At 46.0% G+C, this 16,182-nt stretch overlaps 1 protein-coding gene and 1 long non-coding RNA gene across 27 annotated transcripts in view; one reads left to right on the forward strand and one right to left on the reverse strand.

Moving 5' to 3' along the window:
- LOC115897471 overlaps window positions 1–6,670 on the reverse strand; it is a 36,305-nt gene extending 29,635 nt beyond the window's left edge. The window contains exon 1 of the long non-coding RNA XR_004057247.1: window positions 6,144–6,670. This is a non-coding gene — a long non-coding RNA (uncharacterized LOC115897471). The remainder of the gene's footprint in view (window positions 1–6,143) is intronic.
- A 50-nt stretch (window positions 6,671–6,720) lies between these two features.
- The window catches only part of WDR20 (WD repeat domain 20), an 89,832-nt gene continuing 80,370 nt past the window's right edge, over window positions 6,721–16,182 (forward strand). For 13 of the 26 annotated variants that reach the window (XR_004057246.1, XM_030930160.1, XM_030930161.1 and 10 more), the window contains exon 1: window positions 6,721–7,073. Coding sequence is in view for 20 of the 26 variants with exons in the window: in XM_030930160.1 (XP_030786020.1) it covers window positions 6,825–7,073 (249 nt within the window). In the remaining 6 variants the exon portion in view is untranslated. The remainder of the gene's footprint in view (window positions 7,074–16,182) is intronic. The other 13 variants (XM_030930165.1, XM_030930166.1, XM_030930168.1 and 10 more) reach the window with 7 other exon arrangements.

Here is a 16,182-nt window from a genome sequence, read left to right on the forward strand (position 1 = left end):
TCTCCTCCCTACAAGAACATGGAATTCATGAGTGAGGAATTTTTGTCTACTGATGCATCCCGAAAGTTACAACAATGTAGCAAATGTAGTCACTCAAAAATTTCAGAATACAGGCTGGCTGTGGTGGCTCATACCTGTAATCACAACACTTTGTGACACTGAGGCAGGAGGATTACTTGAGTCCAGGAGTTCAAGACTAGCTTGGGCAACATAGTGAGGTTCTGTCTTTATAAAAAATTTAAAAATGGCTGGGCATGGTGGCTCACGCCTGTAATCTCAACGCTTTGGGAGGCCAAGACAGGCGGATCACAAGGTCAGGAGATCGAGACCATCCTGGCCAACATGGTGAAACCCCATCTCTACTAAAAATACAAAAATTAGCTGGGCGTGGTGGTGCACACCTGTAGTCCCAGCTACTCGGGAGGCTGAGGCAGGAGAATTGCTTGAACCCAGGAGGCGGAGCTTGCAGTGAGTGGAGATCATGCCACTGCACTCCAGCCTGACAAAAGAGCAACACAGTCTCAAAAACAGAAAAAAATTAAAAATTAGTTGGGCATGGTGGTACATTCCTGTAGTCCCAGCTACTCAGGAGGCTGGGGCAGGAGGATGGCTTGAGCCTGGAAGGTTAAGGCTACAATGAGCCAGGCCGGTACCACTGAACTTCCTGCCAGACGACATAGTGAGACCCTGTCTCTAACAAAAGGAAAAAGAAAAAAAACTGAGACTACAGAGAATTTTAACGAGGTTACTCCTATGCTTAAGTGTGCATACAATCTGGCTAAAAGGTAGCATCTATGTAAAAAATATAGATATCAATACAAGGGGTCTGGGCGTGGTGGCTCATGTCTGTAATCTCAGCACTCTGAGAGGCTGAGGCAGGCAGATCAACTGAGGTCAGGAGTTCGAGACCAACCTGGCCAAATGGCAAAGCCCTGTCTCTGCTAAAAATACAAAAAAATTTAGCCTGCTTGGTGGCACGCACCTGTAATTCCAGCTACTCAGGAGGCTGAGGCAGGAGAATTGCTAGAACCTGGGACATGGAGGTTGCAGTGAGCTGAGATCGTGCCACTGCACTCCAGCCTGGGCCACAGGGCCAGACTCTGTCTCAAAAAAAAAAAAAAGCCGGGCGCGGTGGCTCAAGCCTGTAATCCCAGAACTTTGGGAGGCCGAGACGGGCGGATCACAAGGTCAGAGATCGAGACCATCCTAGCTAACACGGTGAAACCCCGTCTCTACTAAAAAGTACAAAAAACTAGCCGGGCGAGGTGGCAGCCCCCTGTAGTCCCAGCTACTCGGTAGGCTGAGGCAGGAGAATGGCGTGAACCCAGGAGGCGGAGCTTGCAGTGAGCTGAGATCCGGCTACTGCACTCCAGCTTGGGCGACAGAGCGAAGACTCCGTCTCAAAAAAAAAAAAAAAAAAAAAAAAAAACGAAAAAATGGTGGAGGGGTAGGCGCTAGGCGCGGTGGCTCAGGCCCGTAATCCCAGCACTTTGGGAGGCTGAGGTGGGTGGATCACCTGAGGTCAGGAGTTCAAGACCAGTCTGGCCAACATGGTGAAACCCCATCTCTACTAAAAACACAAAAATCAGCCGGGCGTGGTGGCGGATGCCTGTAGTCCCAGCTACTCAGGAAGCTGAGGCAGGAGAATCGCTTGAACCCGGGAGGTGGAGGTTGCAGTGAGCCAAGATCATGTCACTGCACTCCAGCCTGGGCAACACGAGCAAAACTCCATCTCAAAACAAAACGATACGAGATAATTAGCACATGCTGATAAGACTCTCATGATATAATGAATATGCACACAAAATTTTGAACATAATTATAGGGAGTTCAAACATTCCCTGAAGCCAGCTATGGGTCCCGAGTTAAGAATCCTTGGTTTCAAATATGGTTTTATCACCCAGGGCTTGGTGAAAATGGGATTTAAACTAGTTTTTTTTTTTTTTTTTCCGAGACGGATGTTGGTCAGGCTGGTCTCAAACTCCCGACCTCAGGTGGTCGCCCGCCTCAGCCTCCAAAAGTGCTGGGATTACAGGCATGAGCCACCACGCCCGGCCTTAACTAGTTCTTAAAGAATATGCTATGAAGGTGAAAGGGGGGCAGTCAGGGGAAGGTCATCTCAAGCAAGGGACATAGCTAAAGATGACGGCAGGTTGGGCATGGTGCCTCATGCCTTGAATTTTGGGAGGCAGAGGTGGGTGGATCGCTTGAGCCCAGGAGTTCGAGGCCTGCCCGGCCGACATGGTGAAACCCTGTCTCTACTAAAAATACAAAAATTCACCATGCATGGTGGCGGGCGCCTGTAGTCCCAGCTACTTGGGAGGCTGAGGCAGGAGAATCGCTCAAACCCAGGAGACAGAGGTTGCAGTGAGCTGAGATTGCGCCACTGCACTCCAGCCTGGGCAACAGAGTGAGACGTGTCTCAAAAAAAAAATAAACCCCGGTCTCTACAAAAAATACAAAAATTAGCTGGGCATGGTGGCACATGCCTGTGGTCCCAGCTACTTGGGAGGTTTGCCAGGGCCTAGGAGTTGGCGGTTGCAGAGAGCCGAGATTGAACCACTACACTCCAGCTTGGGTGACAGAGCAAAGCTCTGTCTCAAAAAAAAAAAAAAAAAAAAAGGATGACAGCAGAACCGTCTGATTGGAATGGAGGATTTATGCAGTATGTAAGAAACAAGCTGAGAAGTACTGGTGTATGACTTAAACTGTGTGGGTATTTCAAATAATTGAAAGTTTTTGGACAAAAGAATATTTAATGCCTAAAGCACTGTTTTTAGAAAATTACTTTGGTAGTTGTTTAGAAGGAATTAATTCACAAAACCATTAAAACGATTCAAGTTTGAAATGAAAAAATAACTGATAAGGTTTAGAGACTGATGAATTTATTTAGAAATACCAGGTTTGGGCTGGGTGCGGTAGCTCATGCCTGTAATCCCAGCACTTTGGGAGGCCGAGGCAGGTGGATCACGAGGTCAGGAGTTCGAGACTAGCCTGACCAGCATGGTGAAACCCATCTCTGCTAAATATACAAAAAAATTAGCCCAGCGTGGTGGCACACGCCTGTAGTCCCAGCTATTCGGGAGGCTGAGACTCGCTTGAACCCAGGAGGTGGAGGTTGTGGTGAGCCGAGATCATGCCACTGCACTCCAGCCTGGGCAACAGAGAGAGACTCTGTCTCAAAAAAAAAAATAAATAAATAAATAAAGAAATACCCGGTTTAGGCTGGGTAAAGTGGCTCATGCCTGTAATCCCAGCCCTTTGAGAGGCCGAGGTGGGTGGATCACCTGAGGTCAGGAGTTCGAGACCAGCCTGGCCAACATGGTGAGACCCCCGTCTCTACTAAAAAATACAAAAATTAGCTGGGCTTGGTGGCGGGTGCCTTAATCCCAGCTACTTGGGAGGCAGAGGCATAAGAATCGTTTGAATCCAGGAGGCAGAGGTTGCAGTGAGTTGAGATCCAGCCATTGCACTCAAGCCTGGGGGACAAAAGCGAGACTTCTCTCAAAAAAAAAAAAAAAAAAGAAAGAAAGAAAGAAAGAAGAAGAAAAAAGAAATATCCAGTTTGAGGCTGGGTGCGGTGCCTTACACCTGTAATCCTAGCACTTTGGGAAGCTGAAGTGGGTAGATCACCTGAGGTCAGGAGTTTGAGACCAGCCTGGCCAACATGGTGAAACCCTGTTTCTACTAAAAACACAAAAATTAGCTGGGTGTGGTGGCATGAGCCTGTAATCCCAGCTACTTGGGAGGCTGGGGCAGAGTGCCACTGCACTCAAGCCTGGGCAACAGAGTGAGACTCTACCACAAAAAAATAAAAATAAAAATAAAAATAAATTCCCGGTTTGAAATTGAAAATCAGAAATAAAATTAGGTCAGGCCCATTTATTTATTTATCTACTTATTTATTTATTTCCGGAGGTGGAGTCTCGTTCTGTCGCCCAGGCTGGAGTGCAGTGGTGAGCTCTCGGCTCATTGCAACCTCCACCTCCCGGGTTCAAGCAATTCTCTTGCCTCAGCCTCCCGAGCAGCTGGGATTACAGACATGTGTCACCACGCCTGGCTAATTTTTGTATTTTTAGTAGAGATGGGGTTTCATCATGTTGGCCAGGCGATCTCCTACTCCTGACCTCATGATCCGCCTGCCTCGGCCTCCCAAAGTGCTGGGATTACAGGCATGAGCCAACATGCCTGGCCATTTAGGCCTAGTTATTTAGTTTTGGGTGTTACTTATTGAATCTTTGAATATGGGGGAAGAAAGCTATGAGAGAAAAAGAATAAAAACAGAGATTATTCAAAGGCTATGCATGGGGTCGGGTACAGTGGCTCATGCCTGTAATCCCAGCACTTTGGGAGGCCAAGACGGGCAGATCACAAGGTCAAGAGATCAAGACTATCCTGGCCAACAGGGTGAAACCTCATCTCTACCAAAAACACAAAAATTAGTTGGGCATGGTGGTGCACATCTGTAGTCTGAGCTACTCGGGACGCTGAAGCAGGAGGATTGCTTGAACCAAGGAGGCAGAGGTTGCAGTGAGCCGAGATCACACCACTGCACTCCAGCCTGGTAACAGAGCAAGGCTCCGTCCAAAAAAGAAAGAAAAAAAAACCAAAGGCTATGCTTGAGACAAAGTGAATAGTCTATTACTGTGATTATAATAAAATGTTGAATTTATATACGGTAAATCTTGATAGAATGCTTAAATTATATAGGTATTATGGGAAATAGAATGTTGTGGTTAATTAAGGAATAATACAAAATTTTGTTTTAACTTTTGCTTACTGGGTTTTTCTTCCCCTATATACATATATACATATATATATATATATATATATATGTATTTTTTTTTTTTTTTGAGACAGAGTCTGGCTCTGTTGCCCAGGTTGGAGTGCAGTGGCACAATCTCAGCTCACTGCAAGCTCCGCCTCCCGGGTTCACGCCATTCTACTGCCTCTGCCTCCCAAGTAGCTGGGACTACAGGCCCCTGCCACCATGCCTGGCTAATTTTTTTGCGTTTTTTAGTAGAGACGGGGTTTCACCGTGTTAGCCAGGATGGTCTTGATCTCCTGACCTTGGCCTCCCAAAGTGCTGGGATTATAGGCGTGAGCCACTGCGCCTGGCCTTTTCCCCCAAAATATTATTACACTTTTTTCCTCTTGATAATTAGGAAATACAGATAAATTATTTTTTGAAGATTCAAGATGTCACTATCCTTCAAGTTGATTATTGTAAAATACGTGTTTTCAAAGTAAAATAGCACAGTTATGGAGTTTGGGATCTAGCCATGGGAACCACAGAACATACCTTGCTGTATTAAGATTTCTGATCTCGATTTGACTTTTAGGGAAAGTCGGATAACATCAAAACAATTCTAAGAAAAAATTTTAAGCATTTCTAAGGCTCTATTAGTTAAGTAGGACTTCAGTGCTTTTTTCTTTTTTTTCCAACACAATGCAAATGTGTTATTACATCATTGGCACAGTTTGTATTGGTATCTACTTGCTTTATAATACAGAAGATGTTTATGATTTAGATTCCTCCTACTTTAGAAATTCCCTCCATTCACTTCTTTTGCGTCCCTCAAGATATAATCTGATTTCAGGAATAGTTCATTCTTGGTGTAACAAATGTTGACTTCCCTCCTCCCTGGAATTCTATTAGAATGTTTCTGTCACTTTAGAAACTTTCCTATTCTGGTGCAACATGCCAAGAAACCCAGGTATAAAATAGTGATAGTTTAATCTTACTTTGACACGTGTGCCCGTTCTTATAAATCTAGACCCTGTACATTACATGCATACAACTATCCCTATGGATCTCCTAGTAAATAATCTCACTGACTCCACCTGAGGCTTCTCAAAAAAAAAAAAAAAAAACCAATTACCTTAAATTTTATTAAGAGCTATTCGTAAACTACTGAGCAAGAGAAGTGAATCCTGCATAGATTCAGTCCCCGGTTCCCAGAGCGCTTCCCCGCCGTGTGTCTCTGAACAGTTGGAGAGGACAAACCTCCGCTAAGAAGCGGAGGCCGCCAGTGCTCACCACACACAGGAATTAGGATATCCATGCTATAGCACATTCTTCTCTTCCCCTACCCGGCCTGAAATAAAACATAGTGAAGCGTAAATCTTGAGTCCTTCGGTACCTTCTCAGAAACGGCGGCAAGGAGGCTTCAAAGGGGCTTGCTTCCTGACCGGGGATCCAGACGGTCGCGCGGGTAGTCAGCACTCTCTCTGGGCGGGACAGTCCCCGTCCCGAAGGGAGGGCCCAGGAGGGGTGGAGCCGTCCCCGCCCGAACACAGGGGCATCCGCGCTCCCTGTAGGGTACCCCGCGTGCTGGCCCCGAAGCGGTGGCAGTCGGGGTGGCGCTCTTCCTCCGCTCTTTGGGGTCCCGGCGCCCCTCAGGGCAGGGGGGGAGACCGCTGAGGAGGCACCCTCAAGTTCACCTCAGGCTCCTGACACCAGCCCCGCCGCGGTTCCCCCTGATCGGCTTTCCGTTGGTCCTGGTGGCTGCGGAACCGTCAACTAGACCCCACCGGCTGGAACCGACATCACCTGGGAAGCAGCCGGGCTGCCCGGAGGCCACGCCCAGGGGAGGAGCCTGAGGACGCCCAGCCGGGTGGAGCACGCCAGGTGAGCACGCCTGCGCAGTCGGGCCGTAAACAAGCCCGCCCCTTCCCTTCGGCCCGCCTTCGCGGGGCTGGCCCGCGGGTGGGAGGGGCGACAAGGAAAAGGCAAGGGGTGGGGGAAGAGGAGCACCAGGAACAGCGCCTGCGCGGTGGGCGTGATCCGGGCACTTAGGGCAGGATGAACGCTGCTTTCCAAGATGGCGACGGAGGGAGGAGGGAAGGAGATGAACGAGATTAAGACCCAATTCACCACCCGGGAAGGTCTGTACAAGCTGCTGCCGCACTCGGAGTACAGCCGGCCCAACCGGGTGCCCTTCAACTCGCAGGGATCCAACCCTGTCCGCGTCTCCTTCGTAAACCTCAACGACCAGTCTGGCAACGGCGACCGCCTCTGCTTCAATGTGGGCCGGGAGCTCTACTTCTATATCTACAAGGGGGTCCGCAAGGTACCGACCCGGGCGTCACCGGGGTCAGCCAGCGGCGTAGGCAGAGGCGGGAGCAGGGCGGTGACAGTGGGGCCAGGGTGACCGAGAGGGGTGGCCGTCGCTCTTACTTTTGAGTGGGCCGGTAACTCCCTCCACTGGGGTACTCCTGAGGAGAGGGGATTCAGGAGTGAGGAGGGTGGTGGCGGTGGCGTTTCGAAGGGGTGGGGGCTGTGGAAAGGGACCGTGGGACGCGGGGTTCTGGCTGGGAGGCTCCCAGGGGAGCCGGCTGCGTCCCTTCCAGCCTGGTCCATCAGGCTCTGACATGGCCAGGGAGCGGGCCTGCGAGTCCCCGGAAGAGGTGGGGTGGCCGTCTTGTCTGCTTCGATTGCCTCGCCTCCCTGGAGGGTTGGAAGTCTCGCCCTGGGTTAGAGAACAGGGGCGCAAGACGGCTTAACAAGGTCTCTGTAAGGCGGAACTGGGGCCGGGAAGCGGAGGACTGAGACTAGGTCAGAAAGAACCTGCTCGGCACGCAGGGCTACTCCACCTGCTGCCGCACTGACATTCCCTAGGAGCCTCTCCTGGTGTTAACATTTCTATTTCCAAAAACATCCGCGGGAGGTCGGCTGTCAGTGTCTCCGCCGAGGGGACGTTCTGAAAGACTGTTAAGGAGAGTCATCTTGTTCCTTGTAGTATGCGAAGGGCTGAGTACTACAGTTGAAATGATGTTTGCAGTGAACTAAGCTGGTTCAGAAGGGTTGTGTGTGAGAGTGCCCAGATTAGTCTTGTCCAACAAGTCAGACTGTGTCCCAAACAGGGAGGGATAATGCCTTAAAAGCTACTTTAAAGGGACCATCCTTCTTGGCGGGCGAGTTACCAGTAATTCTCTGAAGCATGTAAGCATCCTTTAAAAGTATCTCTTTAAAAGCAGCCATTTATTAGAGCTTTTCTTTCATTGGCTATGTAACTATGTTTTCACTGAGAATTGCTTAGTTTTGAGATTGTAGTCTTTGACTTGATGTTATGGAAGAGTGAGGAAATAAATGCATCCCGCAGCACCTCCAAATAGGACAAGGTGATAAAAGATTAATTCGCAAATGCATGTTAGCATGAAAATAAATTGTTCATATTGAAGAGTGAACATTCCCTAGGATTTCATATAGCCAGATCCAGTACAGGATTTTCGCTTGTTACAAGAGCTAGGGAAATGACAGTGGTATCTAAATGTAGCAAAGTTGTTTCTTTCATTCACGGTGAATCTTTTTTATTAGTGTTTATGATAATAAGTGTACCACTGTATTTAGAGTATGCTATTGGAAGTTATTGAGGGTAAATCGCTTGACCTTTTTTTTTCCTTCCTCTTTTGGAACTGCAAACGCTTGAAGTAGTCTTCAGTCTAGGGGCTGAAGTTTTACTCCTACTCCCAACTTTGTCACTGACTTGTTGGGTGACCTTGGATAAGTTATTTAACTTCTATTTGCACCTCTTTAAAAAGGGAATGTTACAGTGCACGTTTTAACTAATAATATAATAATCGTAATGAATTTTAAGGCCCTGAAACACTCAGTGGATGTAAAATATAAAGAAATACTAAGAGTAACTGTGAAATAGGAAGCTGCCGTGTTAACGTTGATGTTCAAAGTGAAAGGATTGATTTTGTCTCTGGAAATTAAGTTTAGAATTTTAAGTTTTTTTTTTTTTTTTTTTTTGAGACGGAGTCTCGCTCTGTCGCCCAGGCTGGAGTGCAGTGGCCCGATCTCAGCTCACTGCAAGCTCCGCCTCCCGGGTTCACGCCATTCTCCTGCCTCAGCCTCCCGAGTAGCTGGGACTACAGGCGCCCGCCAACTCGCCCGGCTAGTTTTTTGTATTTTTAGTAGAGACGGGGTTTCACCGTGTTAGCCAGGATGGTCTCGATCTCCTGACCTCGTGATCCGCCCGTCTCGGCCTCCCAAAGTGCTGGGATTACAGGCTTGAGCCACCGCGCCCGGCCATAGAATTTTAAGTTTTAAAAATTTATATTTATATAAAAATACAATGTGCTTAAAAACTAAATTCACTAACTAGCAATTATTAATGCAGGAATTACTTAAACATTTTTTTTCTTTGAAGGTTATTACTTCTGAAGCATCCTAATGGCAAACCTTATCTGGATCTGATAGCCCTGGTTTACATCATAAAGACAGGTTTCTTGTCTGAAAGTATCATTACAATAGTGTTCTCTTTTAGTGGGACGCTATTCCCTGAAGGGTAAAAGGAGGCAGGGTTTTTAAAACTACACCAAAAAATTATTTTAAACAAGATAAATCTGAAATACATAAATTGCCCTTACCTGCATAATTTGAGTGTTTTAACGTTTTTTGGGTAAAATTTCATTTTCATGTGGTAGTATCTTATAGATACATTTGCATTATGTTGCAGATGTTTCTGCTCTCTTTTAATTGTAACTTAAAAAATTTTTTTCCATTAATGAGTTTGCATTTATTGTTATTTCTGAGTATAAGTGACTTTTTGTGGCTATTTTCTGATTTAAAATATAGGAAATAAATTTTCCTTAATTGGAAAACCAAAATTTACTCTTTAGAGTTAGTAGTTATAAACCTATTTTTGACTGATGGCCATTAAACATGTTTTTGTTTTTGTTTTTAGAGACGAGATCTCATTCTGTTGCCTAGGCTGGAGTGCGGTGGCATGCTTATAGTTCACTACAGCCTCAAACTCCTGGGCTCAGATGATGTTCCCACTTCAGCCTTCCTAGTGGCTGGAACTACAGGTGTGCACCACCATGCCTGGCTAATTAAAAAAAAAAAGTTTTTTAGAGATGGAGGTCTTGCCATGTTGCCCAGGCTGGTCTTGAACTCCTGGCCTCAAGCGATCCTCCCACCTCAGCCTGCTAAAGTGCTTGAGGTTATAGATATGACCCACCACGCCCAGAGCACAGTTGGCTATTTTGACTGTTTTTTTTTTTTTTTTTGTCCTTTGAGGGGTGTAAAATTTTACAATAATTATTTGGATTATTCAGAAGATCTAATTTAGATGTATAAATTCAACTTAAGTCTGCGTGTAAAATGAGTAGAAAATAGGTCTTTTGCCGGGCGCGGTGGCTCAAGCCTGTAATCCCAGCACTTTGGGAGGCCGAGACGGGCGGATCACGAGGTCAGGAGATCGAGACCATCCTGGCTAACACGGTGAAACCCCGTCTCTACTAAAAAATACAAAAAACTAGCCGGGCGAGGTGGCGGGCGCCTGTAGTCCCAGCTACTCGGGAGGCTGAGGCAGGAGAATGGCCTAAACCCAGGAGGCGGAGCTTGCAGTGAGCTGAGATCCGGCCACTGCACTCCAGCCTGGGTGGCAGAGCGAGACTCCGTCTCAAAAAAAAAAAAAAAAAAGAAAAGAAAATAGGTCTTTTAAAGAACTTAAATCATGAATTACATGCTACCTTTCCTGAGAAAAAATATGGGGTCCTGGGGAAATGGAGTAGGTGAGGAAGTAGTCTAACATTCATGCTAAGGAGTGCAATCTTGATCCTTTTAAAAGCTTTACAGGTGTCTGGAGTTAGAAGGAACTTTAGAGTTTGTTATTTCACCCTCGTCAGAGAACCGAGGCCAGAGAGGGGATGCAAACCTGTTAGAATTTTTTCTCATAGTAAGGAAAATGAAGCGCAGCTGAGTCTAAACTATCTTAGAAGAGACTGATCCGGCTTTTTGATCACAGGGATATCATATATTCCAAGAACTTACAGAATCTACCCCGGCATTTTGCCATGTATTATTTTATTAAATTCTTGAGGTAGATTAAAACATCTTTTCACAATTGAGGAAGTTTAAGAATGGGGCTTCTTGTGTGAGGAGATGTAGTTTGGCAAATTTATTTAACTAAAGACAGTATTAACATTGATTTAGTACTGACACTAATCATTTCACCAGATTTGAGTGACTACTGTGATAGTAACGATACTAGGCAAGGTGATGTGAGGTATTCAGAGCTAAATAAGACCCTGTCTCTCTCCCCAAAAGACTTTCAGTTACTAGCTTTCAGACATCTGTATTACATACTTTGTTCTTCTTTTTTTAAAAAAGAGGTTGTGGTCTGGTGCAGTGGCTCACGCCTGTAATCCCAGCACTTTGGGAGGCTGAGGTGGGAGGATCACTTGAGCCCAGAAGTTTGAGACCAGCCTGGATAACATATCAATACCCTGTGTCTACAAAAAAATGATAACAAAAAGAAAATTAGCTGGGCGTGGTGGTATGTGCCTGTAGTCACAGCTACTTGGGAAGCTGAGGAGGGCTCTTGAGCCCAAGAGTTAAGGTTACAGTGAGCTATAATTGTGCCACTGCACCCCAACCTGGGCAACAGAATGAGACCCTGTTTTTAAAACAACAAAAAGGGGGAGTGGGGCTGCACGCTGTGGCTCACGCCTGTAATCTCAGCACTTTGGGAGGCCGAGGCAGGTAGATCACCTGAGATCAGGAGTTTGAGACCAGCCTGGCCAACATGGTAAAACCCCGTCTCTACTAAAAATACAAAATTAGCTGGGCGTGGTGGTGCTCACCTATAGTCCCAGCTACTCGGGAGGCCAAGGCAGGAAAATCGCTTGAACCTGGGAGGTGGAGATTGCAGTGAGCCGAGATCATACCACTGTACTCCAGCCTGGGCGACAGAGCTAGACTCTGTCTCAAAAAAAAAAAAAAAAAACAAAGGTTGTTTTAGGATATAGGATAAAAGATGCCAAAGGTAAGGTAGCTGGGCTTATTGGACCAATCCTCTCTTCTCATTTTATGGATATCTATTTTTGCATAAATACGAATGGCCTCCATTCAGATCTCAGCTTAACCATCACTTCCTCAGGAAATTTTGCTTTGAATCCCCATGGTGTAACAGTTTTCCCCTATTACATGGGGGTTTTTTTGTTTTGTTTTTTGAGGCAGAGTCTTGCTCTGTTGCCCAGGCTGGGGTGCGCTGGTGTCATCTCAGCTCACTGCGTCTTCTGCTGCCTGGGCCCAAGTGATTCTTGTGCCTCAGCCTCTTGAGTAGCTGCGATTACAGGCATGCACCACCGTGCCTGGCTCATTTTTGTATTTTAATAGAGACGGGGTTTTGCCATGTTGGCCAGGCTGGTCTGGAACTCCTGGCCTCAAGTGATTCACCCGCCTCAGCCTCCCAAAGTGCTGGGATTACAGGCCCTATTGTGTGTATGTGTTCTTAGAGCATCCTGTACTTTGCCTTCCTAGCACTTTTCTGAATTTGTAATTCTGTGTGATGATGCAATTGTGCCTTCTGTAAACAAAGCTCCCTTAGAATAGGGACCTTATCTTTCCTGCTCTCCATCTTCTCAATGCCCAGTGCAGTGTCCAGTTTAGAGTTAGGCCCTTACTGTGTATTTGTTGAGTGGATGACTGAGTAAAGCCATGTCTATGCCAAACTTGAAAGAGATCTTTAGAAGCTGAAAAACCTATTCAATTTTGGGCCTGAAAGTAACTTGGGTGTTTTTTAATAGCTCATATCTTTTAAAAGACATTTAAAAATATTGCTAGTAAGTAACAAATTTAACCTTCTTAAAATAGGGAAATTGTATAAGAGACAATGAAGTAATGGTAAACAAATGACACAGATTACTTTTGATCTACTTCTGTCAAACCATGTCACCTACAAGATCCATGTACAACTTTTAAAAACTGTACTTAGGCCAGGAGTGGTGGCTCAAACCTGTAATCCTAACACTTTGGGAGGCCGAGGCAGGAGGATTGCAGGAGTCCAGCCTGGGCAACACAGTGAAACCTCATATGGGTTCGAGACCAGCCTGGGCAACATAGTGAAACCCTGTCTCTACAAGGGTGGGCGTGGTGTCATGTGCCTCTCGTCTCAGCTACTTGGAAGGCTGAGTTGGAAAGGTCACTTGAACTGGGGAGGTTGAGGCTGCAGTGAGCCATAATTGTGCCACTGCACTCCAGCCCGGGCAACAGAGTGAGAGCCTGTTTCAAAAAAAACCAAAACAATCAATAATAAAAACTGTACTCAGGATGACTTAACATTCAAGCCAAAGAACCTTCTTACCTCCCCACATCTTAAGATTCCAGGCCACAAATGTACTGCCCAGAGAAGTTACTGAAGTGATAACTACAGGAGGTAGGAAGTAGATTTAGAGGGTTCTAAGGTTTTTCCAACTCTAAAGGTTGTATGATTCTGTGCTCAGGTTTTTTTTGTTTGTTTGTTTTGTTTTGTTTTAGTGAAAATGGATTCATCTTTCTATTGGGGAGATGTCTTCATCTCTTTGATTCATTGCTTACTTGATTTGGAATTGAGAGGGGTGGGGTGTTTGGGAAAGCAAGCTGAAAACATTGTGATTTTTAGGTCTTTATGCTAGAAGAGTTTTTTTTTTTTTTTTTAGACGAATTCTTGCTCTGTCACCCAGGCTGGAGTGCAGTGGCTTGATCTTGGCTCACTGCAACCTCTGGCACCTGGGTTTTAAGTGATTCTCCTGTCTCAGCCTCCGAAGTAGCTGGGATTATAGGCGCTTGCCACCACGCCCAGCTAATTTTTGTATATTTAGTAGAGACGGGGTTTCAGCATCTTGGCCAGGCTGGTCTTGGACTCCTGACCTCGTGATCCATCCTCCTCAGCCTCCCAAAGTGCTGGGGATTACAGGCATGAGCTACCACGCCCGGCTAGAAGAGCTTGATGTTCATGATGCTGAGATGAAGTTGGGGCCAGAAGAAGAGTCAGTTCATAAAAGCTGAAGTATTTTTAGATCCTATTTAAAGAAGAGGGTAATGGGTTGACTTGAGAGAGAATGAGCGTTCTGTTATGGGAATGTTCATATGGGAAATGTTCTGTCTCTTTGTCAAAAACTGCAGGACCACCTGTTGGTGGCATTGGAGGAATTCCTGCTTTGTGTGGGAGGGTGAACTAGATGCCTTTAAAAAAAAATTTTCCGGGCCGGGCGCGGTGGCTCAAGCCTGTAATCTCAGCACTTTGGGAGGCCGAGACGGGCGGATCACGAGGTCAGGAGATCAAGACCATCCTGGCTAACCCGGTGAAACCCCGTCTCTACTAAAAATACAAAAACTAGCCGGGCGAGGTGGCGGGCGCCTGTAGTCCCAGCTACTCGGGAGGCTGAGGCAGGAGAATGGCGTGAACCCAGGAGGCGGAGCTTGCAGTGAGCTGAGATCCGGCCACTGCACTCCAGCCCGGGTGACAGAGCAAGACTCTGTCTCAAAAAAAAAAAAAAAAAAAAAAATTTTTCCCCCTAACAGACTGGTTTTAGATACTTCACTGCTTCAGAGAGGGTCGTGTTCACATCCTTCTCCCCTTTTGTAATTTTTCACACCTCCCTGGCTCCCCTTTTATCATTTAGAAAGAGGTTCTGAAGTCTAGAACTTTTTGTATTAGATATACTTTGAGAAATGTTGTACTTAATTTAGTAGGTCACACAGGGTTGCTGAATGACTGGAAACTTGTGTTTCTTTTCCATTAAAGGCTGTTTACTGACTTCTGAAATATTGATGATTTATTTGACTTTAGAATGTTGCATGCTGAGGGGAAAGCATCTTAATACATCATTTAAAGCGGATATACTTTCATACTATACCTGGGTTCTCTTAGCTTTGAAGAGGAGGGTGGTGATGAGATTTTGAAAGACCCCATTGGGTAACCTGTAATCCCAGCACTTTGAGAGGCCGAGGCGGGTGGATCATCTGGGATTAGGAGTTCAAGACCAGCCTGGTCAACACGGTGAAACCCCATCTCTACAAAAAATACAAAAATTAGCCAAGCATGGTGGTGCATGCCTGTAATCCCAGCTACTCAGGAGGCAGGAGAATCGCTTGAACCCAGGAGGTGGAGGTTGCAGTGAGCCAAGATCATGCCAGTGCATTCCAGCCTGGGCAACAAAGCGAGACCTCCCCAAAAAAGGAGGACTTCATGGGTGGATATGAGCAATGGTGAGAAGCACCTGGAATATGTCATTGAAGTCCATAAGATAGTCATGAATGCCATTCTTTCAGCAAATATTCATGGAGTATGCCTACCAGATACAAGGTACTGTTTTAGATGCTGGGTGTAGTCAAAGTCTTTGCCCTCAAGAAACGTGTCACTTACACGATATTTATTATCATTGACTTAATATAGTGACTTAAGGGTAATGTGCTTTGATAGAAAACTTGAGGGTGAGCAGGCATCAAAACATGGTGGATTTTGTTACTGAGTGGTTTAGCTGTGTGGCTAAAGAACCTTATTTTATTTTATTTTATTTTTATTTTTATGTTTGGAGACAGAGTCTCACTCTCTTCCCCAGGCTGGAGTGCAATGGCATGATCTCTGTTCACTGCAAACTCCACCTCCCGGGTTCAAGCCTTTCTCAGGCCTCAGCCTCCCGAGTAACAGGGATTACAGGCACCTGCCACCACGCCCGGCTAATTTTTGTATTTTTAGTAGAGGCGGGGTTTCCCCATGTTGGCCAGGGCGGTCTTGAACTCCTGACTTCAGGTGATCCTCCTGCCTGGGCCTCCCAAAGTGCTGGGATTATAGGCGTGGGCTGCTGCACCTGGCCAATAACCTTGTTTTAAAAATAGGAAGATTTTTGTCATCTGGAATTTAGTATCTTAGAGAATAATTCTGTTTCTTTCTCAGTGAGGTTAGTTTGTGCAGTAATATGAAATGTGATCTTATTTGGTTATTCAGGAGACCTTAAAAATAGAAGTAACCTTAATTGGTATACATTTCTAATTGGTAGAATTCAGTTTTAATTTTCAGGACACTTGAAATTGACAGTGTCAGTGACAAGTTACCTTGGCTCATGCCCATAATCCCAGTATTTTAGGAGGCCGAGGCAGGAGGATTGATTGAACCCCAGGAATTTTAGACCAGCCAGGGCAACATAGTGAGATACCATCTCTACAAGAAAAAATTAGCCAGGTGTGGTGGTGCATGCCTGTGGCCCCAGCTATTCAGGTGGCTTAGGTGGGAGAATTGCTGGAGCCTGGGAGGTTGAGGCTGCAGTGAGCTGAGATTGTGCCACTGGACTCCAGCCTGGGTGACAGAGTTGAGACTCTGTCTCAAAAAACATAATCCTAATTCATCAAGCATTTATTGATGACTGGTATATACGAGGCACTGCTGTCTATTGTGGCCAATGTGA

This window comes from Rhinopithecus roxellana, chromosome 5, assembly GCF_007565055.1.
Source record: "Rhinopithecus roxellana isolate Shanxi Qingling chromosome 5, ASM756505v1, whole genome shotgun sequence".
In the NCBI taxonomy this organism is placed as follows: domain Eukaryota; kingdom Metazoa; phylum Chordata; class Mammalia; order Primates; family Cercopithecidae; genus Rhinopithecus; species Rhinopithecus roxellana.